The sequence below is a fragment of the Arvicanthis niloticus genome, chromosome 9, assembly GCF_011762505.2.
Source record: "Arvicanthis niloticus isolate mArvNil1 chromosome 9, mArvNil1.pat.X, whole genome shotgun sequence".
NCBI lineage: Eukaryota > Metazoa > Chordata > Mammalia > Rodentia > Muridae > Arvicanthis > Arvicanthis niloticus.
In genome coordinates this window covers 61,721,406-61,740,614 of record NC_047666.1, presented here as the reverse complement: position 1 = coordinate 61,740,614, position 19,209 = coordinate 61,721,406, and the positions used below count along the sequence as shown (strand labels likewise).

The 19,209-nt window shown below is 39.5% G+C and overlaps 1 protein-coding gene and 1 pseudogene across 1 annotated transcript in view; one reads left to right on the top strand and one right to left on the bottom strand.

Annotated features, from left to right (window-relative positions):
• LOC117715351 (vomeronasal type-2 receptor 26-like) overlaps nt 1-12,157 on the top strand; it is a 39,261-nt gene extending 27,104 nt beyond the window's left edge. The window contains exons 5-6 of the mRNA XM_034512126.1: nt 5,592-5,715; nt 11,265-12,157. Coding sequence (XP_034368017.1) covers nt 5,592-5,715; nt 11,265-12,157 — 1,017 coding nt within the window. The remainder of the gene's footprint in view (nt 1-5,591; nt 5,716-11,264) is intronic.
• LOC117715875 (small nucleolar RNA SNORA17) lies at nt 8,641-8,760 on the bottom strand (annotated as a pseudogene).
• Nucleotides 12,158-19,209: the final 7,052 nt, after the last annotated feature.

Sequence of the window (19,209 nt, the reverse complement as noted above, 5' to 3'; positions counted from 1 at the left end):
CCCAAGGCTTTTGGCTGTATGGTTTCAAACACTGAAAGAAAGTTCTGAGACATTTTGGCACCCAAATGTGGGATAGTACAGTTCTTAACATTTCTGGCCCCCAAGTGTATGGTGGCTTGGGCCGTGACATTTTTGGCACCCAATGTGGGGCAGCAAGAATGAGAGACCCAGTCAAGGACTTTATAGAAAGAAGGATCTGAAAGTTCAGAAGTGAAACAAAGGTGATCACCGCAAGACTCTGTGGCTTCGAGAAAGGTAAGTCATGTTAATGAAAATGGGTCAAGAAATAAGTCAGCCTGAACTCAACTCTCTGTTTTTGTTTTGTTGTTTGCTGCTCACATGTGTTAATTGTCTGTTTTTGTTTCATTGTTTGAATGCTGTCTTTCATGTTCAAAATAAAAAGAAATGTAAAATAGAATCTAAAATACAACCAAAGTTTGATGATGATTTCTCAGAGCCAGATTGTGCTGACCTAGAGGAAGAGGCAGCTGAACATTACAACCCGGAATGGCCCTCTTCCGGAAGACCCCCTCGCTATGCGCCTCCACCTCCAAATGCTCCCGCAATGGAGATGGTGGTTATAGATCCCATAAGGGAGTTACAGGAAAAGATATCTGTTCTTAAACAACAAATAGAGTTAGAAAAAGAGTATCAGGACTTAATTAATTTGCTACAAAAATTAAAGACAGGGAAGATGTCTCAAGAGGTAAACTGCAAAAATCTCCCGGCTCTTTGCGTTCCTCAACCAGGAGTCCAAAGGCAGTCCCTGTCCCCTAGCTTAAGATTAGCCACAGATCATCCAGAGAAGGCAGATGTTCAGGCTTTCCCTGTATCAGAGACCAGAGAAAATCAAGGGGTTGCTTGGAGATATCACACAGGATTTAATTTTCAAATTATTAAGGAATTAAAAAATGCAGTATCACAATACGGTGCCACTGCTCCCTTTACTCTTGCAATTTTAGTGTCTGCTGCAGAGGCATGGCTGACTCCTAGTGATTGGAATACATTAGTGAGAACAGTTCTTAGTGGTGGTGACTATCTTATTTGGAAATCAGAGTATCATGAGAATTGCAAGGAAACAGCTAGGAGAAACATTCAGGCAGGCAATGGTTTGTCCTTTGATGCCTTAGTAGAAGAAGGGCAATTTGCTTTCAGTGATAACCAGATGCAGTATGACCCAGGATTATTTGCTCAAATTCAAAATGCAGCCATAAAGGCTTGGCGCAAACTCCCAGCAAAGGGAGACTCTGGTGCATCCTTAACAGCAGTCAGACAAGGACCTGATGAACAATTTTCTGATTTTGTTCATCGATTAATGACAACAGCAGGGAGGATTTTTGGTAATGCAGAGGCAGGTGTAGATTATGTGAAACAACTTGCATATGAAAATGCAAATTCCGCTTGCCAATTGGCCATTAGACCCTACAGGAAAAAGACAGACCTTACAGGGTATATCAGACTCTGTTCTGACATAGGGCCCTCCTACTAACAGGGCTTAGCTATGGCTGCTGCCATGCAAGGACAATCAGTAAAAGACTTTTTTGGCTAGTAGAAACCAAAAGGCCTGTTTTAAATGTAGCAAGCCCAGACACTTTGCAAGAGATTGTGAGGCAGAAAATGAGTTAACCCAGAGACAGCCCAGAAAACAGCTTGGGCTCTGCCCACTTTGCAAACGTGGAAGGCATTGGGCTAGTAAATGTAGGTCCAAAAGAGATGCACAAGGAAACACCCTTTTCCATAATCAGGTTAACGGGAACAGGGGCCAGCTTCAGGCCCCGAACCAACGCAAGCCAAAAACAGGCTTATGGAGCAGCCAGTTTCATACCAACAAACAACAATCCCTGTCTGAACTTAGTCGAGCAACACCGGGAAGTGCAGTACTAGACCTCAGTTCTGCCACCCACATAGTATTAACTCAAGAAATGGGACCTCAGGCCTTACCCACTGAAGTGTTTGGATCATTCTATCCAAATGTGTTTGGTATGATAGTGGGAAGAAGCAGTACTACTATGCAGGGACTACAAATTTTTCCCGGAATTATAGACAATGATTATGAAGGTGAGATTAAGGTAATGGCACAGGCAATTCAGAATATAGTCACCATTCCTACAGGAAGAAGGATAGTTCAACTATTATTACTTCCAGTGTAGCCTATTAATCACAAATATAAGTATGCTAAAAGAGGGGATCAAGGTTTTGGTTCCTCTGATGCATATTGAGTATAGCCTATAGTAAAACAAAAACCCATCATAACACTATGGCTGGATGGAAAGGCATTCCAAGGCTTGGTTGACACAGGAGCTGATGTGACTATTTAAAACAAAGTGATTGGCCTGCCACCTGGCCTCTGACCCCACCTTAACCAACCTAAGGGGTATTGGCCAAAGTCAAAATCCACGACAAAGCTCTAAGGTACTGACATGAAAGATAAAGAAGGTAATACAGGGAATATACAACCCTATGTCATGCAGGGCCTTCCTATTAATTTCTGAGGCAGAGATCTGTTATCCCAGTTGGCATTGATTATATGCAACCCTAATGAAGTAATCATGGCTCAAATGATAAACTCTGAATTTTACCCCAGGGAAAGGATTAGGAAAAAGTGAAGAAGGGATTATCTAACTTGGATCAGGCCATAAAGGCTCATGAGCTACATCACCTTAATTCTAAAGCTTTAAAAATTATGTTTAAAATTACCAGAGAACAAGCTAGACAAATTGTTAAACAATGTGAATCATGTGTTACACTTTTACCAGTTCCTCATTTGGGCGTAAATCCAAAGGGACTGATACCAAACAGTCTCTGGCAAATGCATGTTACTTATTATAATGAATTTGGCAATCAAAAATATATACATGTATGTGTAGATATATACAGTGGTTTCATTTATGCAACATTACAATCTGGAGAAACAAGCAAGCATGTGATCACTCATATGCTTGCTACAATTGCTGTATTGGGTGTGCCTAAACAGAAAAAGACTGACAATGGCCCAGGTTATACAAACTCCAGTTTCCACCAATTCTGTGAAAAATTGGGAATACTACATAAAACAGGTATTCCATATAATCCACAGGGCCAAGGTATGGCAGGAAGGGCACAATGAACCATTAAATGTCAATTTGAAAAAATTAAAAATGGGGAATGGTACCCTACCAAGGGATCCCCCAGAAATATCCTTCATCACACGTTCTTTATTTTAAATTTTTAAACTTTGGATTCTGAAGAAAAATCTGTTGCAGATAGATTCTGGCATCCTGATACCAAATAGAATTTTGCAACAGTCCTCTGGAAAGACCCATTAACTGGAACCTGGAATGGGCCAGATCCAGTGCTTATCTGGGGAATAGGTTCTGTCTGCATATATTCCCAAACTGCAGATGCTGCATGCTGGCTGCCAGAGAGATTGATTAAACAAATAGACAACAATAGCAAATCCAGGGAGGAGAAACCCCCTGAGAAGCATAATTTTTCTTTGCAGGAAACATGAAGATGCTTCTCAATTGCCTTCAAAGTGGAACAGATCAACCAGCAAACCTAACTTGGGAAGACCCCAGTGTAAAAGGGGACATTAGAACCCATACTTCCAGGGTGGCTCTATTGGACTCTTAGTTCCCCAACTTATGATTTAGTGGAGAACATTGTTTAGACCTAGGAGAAAACTCACTATTACAGTCACTATAGTTGTTTTTGGGGTTTGAGATTGACTAGAACAGGAACACGGATTTCCCTACTTGTTTTGTTAAGATCAAAGCTATGATCAGTTCTGTATTTCTATAGATTTAGATCCTGACATAACACATTTGTAGACAGAATAGAAGAGAGTTATGTGTTGCCCTTAAAAAAGAGTGTTGCTGTTATACTGACTGTTCAGGCATTCTTAAGTCTCTTGTCTCTTGGGTCCATGCTGTTCAACAAACTGATAGCTTTTGTTTCAAGTGAAACACACACAGGTCTGTTATTACAGGCTGGAAGTAGGGGATTGTAAAACTTCTGTTATCTAGACTAAAGAGGTATATCCCCTAACTTATGCGCTAACCCGAACACTTCAAGACCCTTGCCCCTAAAAAGGGAGGCCTCACCATCCTAAGACAGGAGCTCAACCAATGGCTGTTGAGTCATCCAAAGACGGGAAAGGGAAGCTGGGGTCATTTGTTCCAACCTAAGACAGGCACGGTTTCCGTAAGTTTCCCCAGCCTTCACTTTTGAAAAAAATTTAAAAATGGGAACGTGTTGGGAACCGACAGAAGGTCCAATCATCCTTGCAGCCATCTTGAGCCATATACCCTGACAAGAGACTTGATTGCATCAGCCTTCAACAGCTGAGCATACTCTGATAACATCTTGCTTGGTTTAGATACCCAGGATCTTTCCTTGGGTGTGAGAGATTAAAGGTGTGTGACTTAAGGGTGTGACTTAGAGATCAGATTTAGAGACAAGGCCTAAGGGCATGACTTAAATGCGTGAACTAAAGACGTGGCTCAGATGTGAAACATATAAAAGGCGAGAGGCAGACAGAAGAGAGATCAGAGAATCAGACATTTCAGAGAACACAACTTGGAGTAGGAATTAGACATTAAGACAGAACAACTTAGAGTACAACTTGGGAGTAGTTATTAGAGATTAGAGAGAACAATTTGGAAACAACTAAGAGTACAACTTGCAGTACAACTTGGAACTAGAAATTAGGTTAGAGAGTACAACTTATAGTATAACTTGGTTAGTTATTACACATTAGGCACTTAGTACTTGGAAGAAGAAACTTGGAACTTGGAGGCACTAGGGACTAGGAACTAGGGACTAGGAACTCAAGACTTAGGACTTGGAGAGAAGAACAGAGACTGGAGAATAAATGGGATTGAATCACACTCTGTCTGGTCTCCATTTCTCACGTCCATCCTCACTCTCTCTCTTGCTGAACCCCAACCTGCAGACCAGAGCTGCTTGGGGCAGTGCGGGCTAACAAGTTAGTCCCCAAGGCTTTTGGCAGTGTGGGTTCCAACACTGACAGAACAGTCCTAGACACTTGGGCCCCCAAACGTGGGGCAGCTCACGCCACAACATTTTTTGTGCCCAACATGGGGCAGTGCAGTTCTCAACATTTCTGGCCCACAAGTGTAACAGTCATGTTTTTGGTGTTTCAGTTTTATTTTTGAGAAAGAATATAAATTTGGGTGGGTTGGGTGAGAGAGAGAGGACCTGTACAGTCATAGTGTAGGAGATGTACTTGATATATGTAAACATTAAAGTTATATTAAATATAAAGCAGGGGTGAGAGACAGACAGACAGACAGACACACACACATACACACACAAACAGAGAGAGAGAGAGAGAGAGAGAGAGAGAGAGAGAGAGAGAGAGAGAGAGAGAAAGACACACAGAGAGAGAAAGACAGAGAGAGACAATGAGAGAGAGAGACAGAGAGACAGAGAGAAAAAGAAAGAAACACACTTTGGCTTTACACTCTCTAAAAGGATGGTAGTCCGTGGTTGTCACAGTATACAGATGTCCTGCTGAAAGTTACCATCTGGATGCCAATACTGAATGTCATGTGTTGACTGCATTCCCTCCTCTCATGTCCCCTACACAGACTCCTGTATCTGTTTGCAGTCAAAGTTGTCCACTTGGATTTAGGAAAACACCTGTTGAAGGGAAACCATTCTGTTGTTTTGATTGTGTCCTATGTCCAGATGGAGAGATTGCAAATGAAACAGGTATTTATAAAATGATTCTCAATGTGAAAATTTCTAGAAATGTTTCTGAATGTGGAAATTTCTAGAAATGGTTCTGAATGTTGAAATTTCTAGAAATGGTTCTGAATGTGGCCACTTATAAAAATGAGTCTGAATGTGGAAATGAGGCACACACAGGGTAAGGGTAACACTACCTGAAGACACAGTTATATTTATGTAGCCAAGTCTCAATACTTTAAAACATGTTCTTGTGAGGTGTATGTGGCAAAGGTTTTAATCCCAACTCTCAGTATGTGGGTGTCTGAGTTCATGGCCATCCTGATCTACAGAGTGAGTTTCAGGACAGCCAGGGCTACACAGAGAGATCGTGTCTTGAAAAACTAACCAAAAACAAACAAAATCTTGATTTCAACCCAGACATTTTTGTTACTGATGTTTGTTTATCTGATTGTTTTATTTGACATGCTGTGTGTATTGGTCTCAAACTCCTGGGCTCCAGCAATCCTCCAGGCTCAGCCTCATGGCTGACTAAGACCACAGGAATGTGCTCCTACATAAGTCTTTGTCTTCTGCACGTCTGCATTGAGTTTAAGTTTCTTTTCTTTGTATTCCTGCTTTTCACTAATGGTTCAATTACAGCTGTAGCAGTATTAATGAGTGAAGTTAGTTCTCTCTGTAGATTGTAAACAGTTAGTGCTCCCTGTGTACCCTAAGCTATGAGATGCATTATAAAATATGACCTTATCCCATGCTACAATTAATACTAAAAAAACCCAACAGTTTATTCACTGAAAAATTACATTTCAGAGAAACTCTATAAAGTGCTATGATCATACTGTCCTCTTACTGCCTGGCTGTCACTTCTTCCTCAAAATGATTCTAATTTCATAGTCTCCCCAGAGTACAGCAACAATGTTTCCTTCCAGGTTTTTTGTATCCTTACTTCACATAAATATCTATTTCAAAGTAGATATGTTGTCATGACCATGTTATTTTCCCAAATGAAATCATTACTTACCAAAGTCTATGTAAATGATGTTCTTTGCCTTTTTTAGTATCAAGGTAATGGGAGGCCAGACTATCTAGGTCCTGAGTCCTGGGCTTATAGAGATGCACTGCCAAGTCCTTATTCTTCATACTTGTTTTTTAAAAAATAATTTTGTATTGGATCTTTGTGAATTTCACATCATACACCCTCATCCCACTCATCTTTCCATTCCTCCCTCATGCATGTCACTTCATGGCAGTCAAGAGCTTTTCTCTCTGCCATATTCTTGCCCTTGTAGATGGGCTCAGTTGTGCCCCACATCACATCTCGATGTTCAAATCTATTGTGCTGCTCACAAGTACAACAGGCTCTTTTTCCTGAGTGTTGCAGCTGCTGAAGGACAAAAGTGGGGAAGGGTATCACCCCTCATCAACCCATTGCAGAGACAAGAGGTAGGGCTAAGTCTCCCATGGCGGGGTGCATGACTCCCCCGTTACTCCAGAGGTCTGTAGGGCCCACAATCCTGAGTAATGCATCACTCCAGTCAGCTCTCCTGCTTTCATGTCCCCTGAGCCAGCTCTCCCACCATATTCAGGTAAGGGATGGGGCCATCATTACACAGCCCTCAGACATCAGCATATCTCTAGGTGGCAAGTCAGACCAGGGACATCCACCTGGCCTTGGTAACAGACTCCTGCTGCAGCAGGGTCACACAACTGGATGTGGCCTCTAGTGGCAGCACAGGCCAGGACCCAATCAGAGTCCCAGGTGGTGATACCTTTTCCTTATGGCTGTTTCTAATTACCCTCTAGGCTCCAGTTCTGCCTAAATTCCTTGTGTCCACAGCTATTTTTGCCTTTGTTTTCCATTTCTTCACCACCTAATTGTTCTTCTTTGTGGTGCGCTGGGTCTCTGAGTGTCTGAGGTTGTCTCAGGAGTATTCTCAGGAGCTGTTTCCTGCTCATGCTTTATAGTGCCAGGCAAACATTATAGCTGGCAAGGTCTGCATTCCCCCTCAGCCCTGCACAGTGCCTGTCTCATGGTCGTCTCATGGTCCCCAGGCTAGCTCCCTGTCCAGGCCCAATGGCACTGGTCTTGTGGTTATCCTGGTCTTCCACCTCATCTGGACTGTAGCCTCATCAGACTGCCCCACAAATAGTTCTTCTAGTAACTGGCTTACTTCAGGTCCTGGGAGCCATTGAGGCCTCTATAGCACTGGACTGGTTGTCTCATAGTCTCTCAACCTGTCTTTTTCTGAATATTCTGTGGGTAATTGGCTGAGGGTTGTTGCACGGGGAAGTTATGTGCCAAGGCTGTGGCTCATTAAAGGCGTCTTCCATGGTTCCTCATGGGCATGGTTCCAATGACACAAGATAGTCCATGGTTTTTTTTTTTACAGGCTTTAATGTTATGGTGGATGCAGCCCCCCCACCCCCAACCCAGGGCAGACCTGAATTAAATAGGGAGGGAGAGAAGGGGGAGGGGCTGGGGAAGAATGCTTAATTGGCTCCGCCCTCTGGCCCTCAGGTACTTCATTAGTATGTAAATCTCTCTAGGGCCTGAAGCCTGTTCCTCATGACTGTTGGCCATAGACTTTCTGTGGGAGGGGTTGTTGGAGGGCTGAAGCTAAATAAAAAGAACCAGGGCCTGGGTGCAGAGCTGAATTCCTGCTGTCCAATAAGGTTCCGTGGTTCCAAGCTGATGCTAGACCAAGCACCCAGCTGCTTCTCACAGCTCACTGCCCCACCATGTGCAATTGTTTTCCTTCCTTTCTTGTTTATTTCCTTTGCTTTGCTTCCCTTCTCTTCTCTTTCCTTTCCTTTCTTTTTCTTTCCTTCCCTATCCTTTCCTTTCCTTTCCTTTTCTTTTGTTTTATGTTGAGACATGGCCTCACTGCAAAATCGTTCTGGCCTGCCCAGGAGTGTGGTGTGTAGACCAGGCTGTTGGAAATGCTCCTGAGTGTTTGGCTACTAATCATAAGTTGGAACTCTGAAGGTAGCCTTTTCCTGTCTCCTCTCTGCCACCTGCTGATGCAGATGTGACATAGCAGCTATACCTGCAACACTTCTAGGAGCATGCCTTGCTTGTACTATGACAAATTTCAAATACACCATTTTCTTAGAGAATACGCTGGTAGATTAAAAAGACAAGAAAAGGTGTCTTCTTCATACTCCCTAGAAATACCATCTCTTTAAGGTGCCTTTAGTTTACCTAATATGCTGTGGAATGTTTCCTTTTTTACCCCAAAGCAGTATTTTCTGAGCCATCAACAGAAGGCTTGATGTTTCCAAGAATATGTGACTGGATATCTTTTTTCTTCATAGTCTTACATCTACCAAATATTGATGTACAATTTCCTAGAACTTCAGTACTTTTAAATTCATAATCTGGAACAATAATTTTTGTGCTCTGCCTTAAAACATTAATTTTCAAAAAGCAGTTTGAAAGTATGCATGTTTACATTTACTGAAAATCAGGACTTTAGTTGGGTGACATAATCCCAGTTTACTAAATGAGTCTGAGAAAAATATTTTTAGTGTCATCATGCATTTAACACATTTTTGTGCTGGGAATAGAACCTAAAGCCTTATATATGCTAGGCATGAGCTCTAGACTCAGCTGTTTCCACAGATCATGCAATTATTGCCAGAAAAATGTTTTACTTCATGGACTAAATTCAATCCAATTCACCATATACTTTTTAAAATAGATCCAGTGCTGGTTCTTGTCCGCTGACTTTCCAGTGGCTGCTAATACTCCACTATATTCCTTGTAGAACATTGCATCTATTCTCCTGTAGGCGTCCAACCAGTTTTATTCCAGTGTATCATTTTTCTTCAAACCGCCAATGTCTAGCTACTTATATCAAATGAAATGTTCTTCAAAATCAAAGAGGACAATGAGCAGAATTGATAGCCAAACACATAGACTTTGGATCATGACCATAAAGAAACCATTATCCCTGAAAACAATCTGTCTATAACACTGAAAAATCCTGGTTTGAATTCCCCTCTGGAAGAGGAATTAACAGTATAGAATGATCAATTCTTTGCTGGTATTTTAAAAAACATTTTGGGGCATATAAACTCAGTTGAATATGCAGTAGTTTCCGGTCCTTCCTTTTTTCTTTTCTTTTGTTTCCTTTTCTTCCATTTTGTCTTATTTTGAGACAGAGCCTCACAGTAAAATCTTTGTGGTTTTGCCAGGCCTGTGGTGTGTAAGCCAGGCTGGCTGTTAGACCTCCTGAGTGCTAGAATTACAGGTGTGCAGTATGGTGCCTTGCTGTAATTATTTTTCTAATTAACAATGGATCCCTGCAAGTGTCTTCAGAGTGGATGAAGTCTAAGGTTAGTGAGTAAGGCTTCCCATTCCACTGCGTTCATTTTAAATATTCAAGACTTATCTTTACCTGCATCCTTTTTTTTAAAGACACTATGTGAAGAAAATTCCTAAATCTTCATGTAAAAGTACAGTAACTCAGGTAACTTAAATATATGTAATAAATATTTACTGAAAACTCAGTGCAAAATTATTTTTCTTTTAATAAACTTCTAATCAGTGTTCAATCAAAGATATTAAGGAACTCACCAAAGCAAGCAGGTTTTTTTCCTAAGAAAAACTATTCAATTAAAATGTATTTCCCTTAGCACTATCTCTAAAACAATGATATATCTTCTGGTAAAAATCAAAATGCAAGAATCAAAAGAAAATACCCAGTTCCTAAACATAGATGTCAGTAAATATTAGGAAGTTTTAGTTACTAGGCATTCCTGTCAGAGGCCTGCTTTGAGAGTCTAGTTCTCTCTTGGAGGTAGCTGAGTGGGGAAGGAGTGTAGGGGTGTGTGTGTGTGGGAACACTTGGTTTAAGAGATATTTAGGATTTTTGTTTAACAATAAAACATATCCCTGTCTTAAGTCTAAGTTACTTTGCAGTGGTAGCTGGCCTGCCTCTCTCAGTTTCTCTTGAGGAGAGAAACTGTAGCCTCTGACATTTAGCACCTCAAAGTAAAGCAGTTGGGGATTAAATAAAGTAGCCTTTGTTTTTGTCTCTCCAGGAACTTGGAGGCTGGGACTCCCAGTCTGCTAGGGAAAATCTCAGGAAGAAAAAGGGACATTCTTCAAAGGGATTTTAATCTTTAGTTCTAAATTCTTCTCCTAACATTCTCTCCTCCAAAAACTCTGTCTCCAAAATTTTCTTCTGAATTTCTAAGTTCCCTTTTAATTAGTAAGTTATTCTACTCTGCTGTCCTTCTCCTTCCTGTCCCATGATTACATCAAAGCAGGAGAGAATGTAATCATGGCCTACAAGGTATTCATTCCTAGTGTGTTGCAGTTTCTAGGGGAATAGATATTAGATCACATGGTTTTTCCAACCATGATTTTTTTTTTTTTACAAAAGTTTCTAAAAGTACAAAAATAAATTCCAATCATAAGTGGAATGAGAAGTTTACAACAGAGATTGTTTACATATGTATCCATTTCCTTTCTAATGCAACAATTGTTCTGCACAAGATATATATCCCATAGGTTTATCTGGAGAGTGACTGGTGGAATGTAATAAACCAATCTGCCTCCCTTTCAGATATGGATCATTGCATCAAGTGTCCTGAAGATCAGTATCCAAATAAGCAGAGGAATCAGTGTCTCCCTAAAATTAAGGCATTTTTGTCCCATGAAGATACTCTGGGAGCTGTTTTGACTTCTGTGGCCATTAGTTTAGCTGCCTTTTCAGCCATGATTTTAGGATTATTTATCTGCTATCGGGACACACCCATTGTCAGAGCAAATAACAGAAATCTCAGTTATCTCCTCCTAGTTTCTCTAATGCTCTGTTTCCTTTGCTCCTTAATATTCATTGGCCAACCTAGCACAGTCACTTGTGTCTTGAGACAAGTGATTTTTGGGGTTGTATTCTCTGTTGCTGTTTCTGCTATCTTGGCAAAGACCTTCATTGTGGTTGTGGCCTTCAAAGCCATCAAACCAGGAAGCACCTTACAAATGTGGATGGTGACCCGACTCTCAAATGCTATAGTCTGCTGTGGTTCCATCATTCAAGTGTGCATCTGTGCAGTCTGGCTGGGAACATATCCTCCTTTCCCTGATGTTGACATGCAGTCAGAGTTTGGGCAAATCATCCTGTTGTGTAATGAGGGGTCCACCCTTGCTTTCTATTGTGTTCTGGGGTACTTGGGCTTTCTGGCCAGTCTGAGCTTGCTTATTGCTTTTCTGGCGAGAAGGCTACCTGACAGCTTCAATGAGGCAAAAACAATCACATTCAGCATGCTGGTTTTCTGCATTGTGTGGATTTCTTTTGTCCCCACTTACCTGAGCTCCAAAGGCAAAACCATGGTGGCTGTGGAAATCCTTTCCATTCTGGCCTCCAGCGCTGGCTTACTGGGATGTATATTTCTTCCCAAATGCTATGTGATCCTACTGAGGTCAGGTGGCCATTCTAGAAAGAAGCTCCTTAAATGACTTCTTTACGATGAAGGAATTCATTGTGACCTGTGTGAAATGAACCATGTAGGAATATTCAAAAGAGTGGTGTATAGTCAATGTGTTTTACTAAACAATGGCAACTGCAATGGAGACAACTAGACATAGTAAATCAAGCCACCACAAATTAGATAGTTGCTACCTACAGGTAAATTTTTGGTGTGTCTAGTAGATGTTTTCTAAAACCCAGTTTTAACATCTTTTAAAACATAATGTAACAGGACTGAAAAGATTAAGTTTAAGAATGAGTCCATCATTAGTCTGTAAACAAAGTAACAGATGTTTACAAATGTGCTTCCTCGTTGTAAGTCATATGCAGGGCAACCCTTTGTATTCCACACAAAATAATTTCAATATAATCACAATGCTACAACAGAAGTTTCATGGTCTTTTTCTCCATTTTGAAGGTACTCCCAAACAAGAGAAAAGAGAATGTAAATTTTGGAGTCTTGGGAGGATTCTGTGCTCTTCTCTATGCTCAGGTGGAATAACATGGATGAGAGCTTAGGCAGAGTCCCAGGGGAAACACAGACATTTTTACTTTGATGATATTCAACACTTCAGTAGATAGAGAGTCTCCCAAGAGAGCAAACAGCCTTCATGAGAAGTGCTTTTCTCTATTAGAGTTAGGACTTTCAGATTGTCTTCCCATAGTGAAAGTCATTTGCACGTATTAGAATCTACTCTCAAGGAGGGAATGTATATGATGGTAAATGTGAGCATGGAGAAGTGGTATAAGGCCAGGGATTCAATAGGACATGGAGAATTCTGGAATCATGCATCCTAGACCATGAGGATTTTCAGGATTTTACTTTTCTCTAAAAAATTTGCTGTACAGATGATTACCAGATTATACCAAGGGCAAACTCAAGTTGGACTTGCAACATTTGGAGAAATCATTGCTCAACCATGGTCAAAAGCAAGCTCAGAAATGGCTACATGAACAAATTGGTTTTGTTTATACTTTAGAACAACTTAGTTATATCTCCCATAGTTTTTAACTCCAGAGTATCTTAACACTGTAATATTGGACACAGAACCATTGTTAGACCAAGAAACCTTTAGGTATTCTGAGGTTACTTTGAGTCTCAATTATTGCTTATCTTTCACTTATGCAAACCTTTCATATTAAACTGAGTTGCTTCAATTTACCATAAAAACAGCACAGAATGTTCCATGGAATCTGGTTTCACACAGTTAAAATAAACTTCGTTCCAGTTGTATTACTTGATGGGCTTAGAAATACTTGTGTTCAAAGTATCTGAAACTATGCACTCATGGGGTCTTACCACCTTAAATAGGAAGACACTTCACTCTGAACTGCTGCCAGGTAGATTGACATTATGAGTATAAAGAAATCCCTGTTCACTAGATCCAGTTTCTCTTCTGTAGCTGGGGACCATTATGTTATAAGCCAAGTAGATTTGAGAGAGAGAGAGAGAGAGAGAGAGAGAGAGAGAGAGAGAGAGAGAGAGAGAGAGAGAGAGAGAGAGAGAGAGAATTTACAGGGGCAGTTCTAGGTGACTGGCAGGAATCTTATACCCTGGTTTGAGTATTACTGAAAGATTAAGTAAATATTTATCAAATATATGTTGCTCACTAAATGTTCAGACAATCAAGTGTGTTGTACATGGGTACACTGTGGCAATCACTGTATGGTTAATGGAGACTATTCATCATCCAGTAATCTCTCAAAAGCAATACAAGTTTATTACTTGATTTTGACATACGAGTACATGGAGGAATATTGTCTTAAAATCTCATAGATTCTTTTGAAACTTTACATTATTTAAACAATCATTTTGTGCCACTTTCCCTAAGAAATATTAGCATGATTGAAGCCACCTGTTTCCCCCCTTAAACCATGTTCCTGTCATTGCAGTTCTCCATAGGGAAGCCTCATTGAACCTTTGTGTTGATTTCTTTGCTCTGTCTTAAATATTAATTTCCATTCTTAAGTGGTACATTGTAAAATTTCCAGTTTTCAGTGTTAAGTCAATATGGCATACTTTATGCGTTCTCTGATTTACCACTCGTCTTAAGTCTGCTTTAGGAGTTTACACATGTAGTCATCTCTAATGTTGCTATATTCAGTCTTCTCCACAGATGAGTATCAAATCTCTGTACATACAATTATTTGAATAGGTACCAGATTCTCCTCATGATACAAATTGTAACTTTTATCATTTTCCTATTGCTAGTGAAGTTTCTTCCGTTTCTAGATTAGACTACTGGTATATAGGTATACAGATTATTTAGAATTTTAATTTATAATTATTATTGTAGTGATAAATATTAATTTGTCAGTACCTACTGAATTATTTTCTAAATTATATTTGAATAGTTGGGGCCTCAATACAGTGATGCTATCTGTATAAATTCTTTAGTCAATGTCAAACTTAACTTTTGTCACATTGGGATTATAAAATGATATTTCATTTTGTTTTAACTTACACTTACATAATGAATAATCAGATTGCAATTTATACCCATTTGGAAAGTCTTCAGTTCCACAATGATATAAAAATAGTTTTCGTTTTCCATCCCATTTAGGAGTTTTTGGGCTTTCTCAATATCTAGACTGATGTTCTCTTTTCATGTCACTTAAATTATACTTTGTATTTCATTTGAGGATAAGAGCACATGATTATCTTAATATATTTGCTGCTGGTTATAGTGGATAACAGTTTCTTTATTATGATGTTTGTATCTTGTTACTTTGTTGGACTTTTTAGAAAATCTAAATGGGGTGGAATTTTAGAATCTTCACTCACAGAACCATGCCGTCTGAAAATAAAGACAAGCTGGCCTCTTCCTTACCTATTTGTATTCTTTTATTTTCTGTCTCTTGTTTTATTGCTAAAGCTCTTAATTCAATGTGAGTAGAGATGACAGACACCCTTTTTATTCTTGATTTTATGAGAAATCAAGAATAAAATTTTTTGATTACCTCACATTCAGTATGATCTATGAATGATTAGCTGTTTGTTTGTTAACTTTAGCCTTTTTTTTTTGAGAATTTTTCCTTCTCTTTTGAGTGTCTTCAGAGCTTTTGCCTTGAAGGAGTGTTAAGTTTTATCAGTACCCTTTTTGATCTAGTTGATGATTATGGGATTTTTGTGCTTGAGTTAATTTATTCCAGTTCCTGGGGATTTGACACCCTTTTCTCACCTCTGTGGGAAAAAGACATAGGGAAAGGCAAACACACACACACACACACACACACACACACACACACACACACACACACCATAAGAATAAATTAAGATTCGCAAGAGAAAAATCAAGATATGGTGGTGCACACCTTTTTTTCCCAGCACTTGGGAAGAAGAGGTACATGAATCTCTATAAATTCACTGCCAGACGGTTCTCTATAGTGAGTTCTAGAACAGCCAAAGCTGCACACTGAGACACTGTGAGATATTTGGGTATCACTCTCATTTTTACATAGCTTTTACTCAGTTTCTTCCTTGCTGTATAGCAGACAATACCAGTGTGGAGACTTCTTGCTTGAAAGCTCACCAATATACTTTTTAAAAGGAGAAAAATTATTTTGAGACAATGTATTGCCATAATGAGTATCACTGGCTAGCCTGGAACTCACTATGTGGATCAATCAGCCTTAAACTCACAGACAGCTGCCTGCCTCTGCCTCCTAAGCCCTGGTATTGAAGGAATTTATTATGAAGGAAGAAAATACCTAGAAGCATAGCAATTTTAGAAGAAGATACAGAATTACCTCTATTGATAAATTATATAAAGTTTAATCCAGAAAATCCAACATAAACTGTGATAAGACAATCAACAATGGGATACAAATTTTAAAAAATCAAAGTGTCTCTATTTGCAGAAGATATGATAGTATAAAATAGGGACTCCAAGTATTCTCTGAGAGAATAGTAGCAGCTGTTAAACAGCACAAGTAAAGTGGCTGGAAACAAAGTTAACTCTAAGAAACTGGTTGCCCTCCATTATATAAATAATAAACTGGCTGAGAAAGAAATTAGGAAAACAACACCCTTTACAATAGCCGCAAATCACATAAAATATCTTTTCTAACTCCAACTTATCAAGTGAAAGATATGTATGACAGGAACTTAAAATTCCTGAAGAAAGAAATCAGAGAAGACATCAGAAGATGGAAAGGTCTCCCATGCCCATGGATAGGTAGGATAAAATAGTGACAATGACCATCTTACCAATCTACTGATCAAGTGCAACACCCATCAAAATTTCAAAGCAACCTTTTATAGACCTTGAAACAGAAATTCTCAGTTTCACATGGAAATGTCAGGGACAGCTTTGCTTATACACTGCAGGCTTAAAATCAGCAATAGGCCTAAGTCGGCTTGGTAGTACAAAGTCTTGGGTCTCAATGATAAAACACTGAAACAGATAGCTATAAGATATTGTAAATAGTCAGCGTTGGTGGAAATTTACCAGCTCGAATAAGAACAAGTAGTCATAGGTCTTGTGGATAGTCATAGACCTTGGGTAACCTTGGTGGATAGTACCAACTTAGATAAGGACAAGTGAATCATAGGTGGAGTTATAGTGACTTGTCCTATGAACCTTCAGCCAGCTGGTACCTTGTTCTGGAAGATATCTGTACTGCCCCTGAACACCTATGCTCCTGTGTAATCCCCTTCCCCATATCCTGCCACTATGTGTTATATAATCCTAGTGTGAAAAAAGTAAAATCATTGGTTTGATCAGACTATAGATAAGCCATGGTTCTTGCACCTGTCTGTTTCCCCCCTTTTCTCTTTCAGATGACCTCCCAGGACCCCTGTTTAATGCCCCAATGGAAGAGTTAGTAGAAGGACTGAAGGGGCTGAATGGGATTGCAATATTATATGAAGAACAACAGTATCAACTAATGGGACCGCTGAGAGCTCACAGGAACTAAGCTACCAACCAAAAAGTATACCCTGTCTGGTTTGTGGTCCCCGCTACATATATAACAAAGGACTGACGTGTCAGGCTTTAGTGGGAGGGGATGAACTTAGTCCTGTGGAGGTTTAATGCTCCAGAGAAGTTGGATGGTAGAGAGATGATTTGGGAATGGGTGAGTGGGGGAGTACCCTTTCAGATGCAAAGGGATGGGCAAGAACATGGGGGGGCTCATGGAGAAGGGACGTTGAAGGGGGACATCTTTTGGAATGTATATAAATAAAATAAATAATAAAAACGAATCTTTATTTATGTGCAATCAGAGCAATCTTTTCCTAAGAAAGGATTTATGACATCCACCTTGAGCTATTTTCTTTTCTTTTTTCTTTTTGCCTTTCCAATTTCTTCTTTTATTCTATATTTTATTTATTTACATTTCAGATGTTATTCCCTTTCTCCATTCCCCACCTCCCAATTAAGCCCCTACTTTGCCCCTCCTCCTTTTCCCCCTTTATACCATTTAAATTACATGCAAATATTAAGGTCACTTCTAGGTTGAGGAACTAGAAATACCATAGATACAAATAGTCAAGGAACAAGCAAGACAATAAACCCAGATAGTCAAAGTACAAGCAGGACAATAAACAGAGTCCTGTGATCACTATTTCTAAGGGCTTATCAAGATGACCAAAACATCTGAGCCTACTTTCTTGTCCTAGCCCACAGTGATTTTCATGCCTGAAGCCTACTTCTTTCTTCTCGCCTAAGATTTAGATTTCTGCCTGAAATTACTTCTTTGTTTTAGCCTAATGTCACATTCTTGCCTGCACTCTATTTTCTTGTCCGTTGCCAATGTTAGATTCCTGCCAGGCAGCCCCAAAAGCTCTCTACATCTCCCCCTTTTTTATTACATAAACCATACTGAGCCTGTCTTAGGTTTTCTGGCAAGAATTCCTTTCTTTCCCATCATGGAATATGCATTATCCAAAGCAATGCACTTCTGACTTAGGTTGTTAAGGATCTGTACAAAACTTACCCATCCTTGGCTTGCCAGCCTGTTAAATTAATAACTCTGTCTGAGGGTCCATTTTTCACTTCAAGTCATGTACTTTCTAACATGTTAATGTTGTTAGAGAGAAGCTTTAACAATATGGGCAGGAATAAAACATTCCCAGGTCAAAAGGGGCTAGCATGATGAAGCTATATATGCCATTTCTGAGGTTTGACCAAAATGGAAATACTGACCTCAAGCCATAGATCTTTTTATCTGCATTATCTGCAGCATCAAAGCTCAGCAGAGTAGGATTATTTAAATTCATAATCTCACTATGCAAAGTTAACACACCCAGAGAGGTGTTAGAATTATGCCAAATACCCTACAAGTGTCTTTAAAGTTTTTTTCTAAATTATAATGACTATCATTGTAAATTTTGGAAGTAACACAACTCCAGAGGTATTTGTCATGACACTCAAGATGACTCCTAACTCTTAAACCCTGAACCTCGTTCTGATAATTTGAATTGGATATAGAGAAACAGTTGTTCCAAACACCTATATAAATCCTCTTGTATACTCAACACATTTGTCACATTTTTTTGCTAAATGTTTAACAAAAGTAGCTGTCTTAACTTCTTGTGTCAAAGCTGTTGCATAAGCAGTGATGCTAGCAATTAATGTAATCAAAGCTATTATATCAGCAATAATCAAGTCCCACTACCCTCTTGCTTCTGCTTTAAGCTTAACTTGCTTCTTCCAGCACTTGCAAGCTTTTTTCAGAAAATCAAGGTTTTCTAATGCTCAGGGCAGTAAGACAAAAGCTGATTGATAGACCCCCATAACAGACATGCCAGGTTTCAACACACTAACACATAGAAAGTGTACAGTCAATGCAACTTACAATAAATACCATAGAAGAGAAAAAAAGTAATTTTAACTTGACAATTAAAAGAGTCTTAACACATGCACTGACACGTGTTTGAAATCCAGATCGTGTCCCAACTTTATCTCTTGCTATCATAACATCATAGAGAACTGCAGCTGATTTCCAAATATGTCTCTGAAAATGTCCAGATCCAGCCTTCCAAATGAAGACTGCTATTTCCAATACAGGATTGATTTCTAGATCAGTACATGATTGA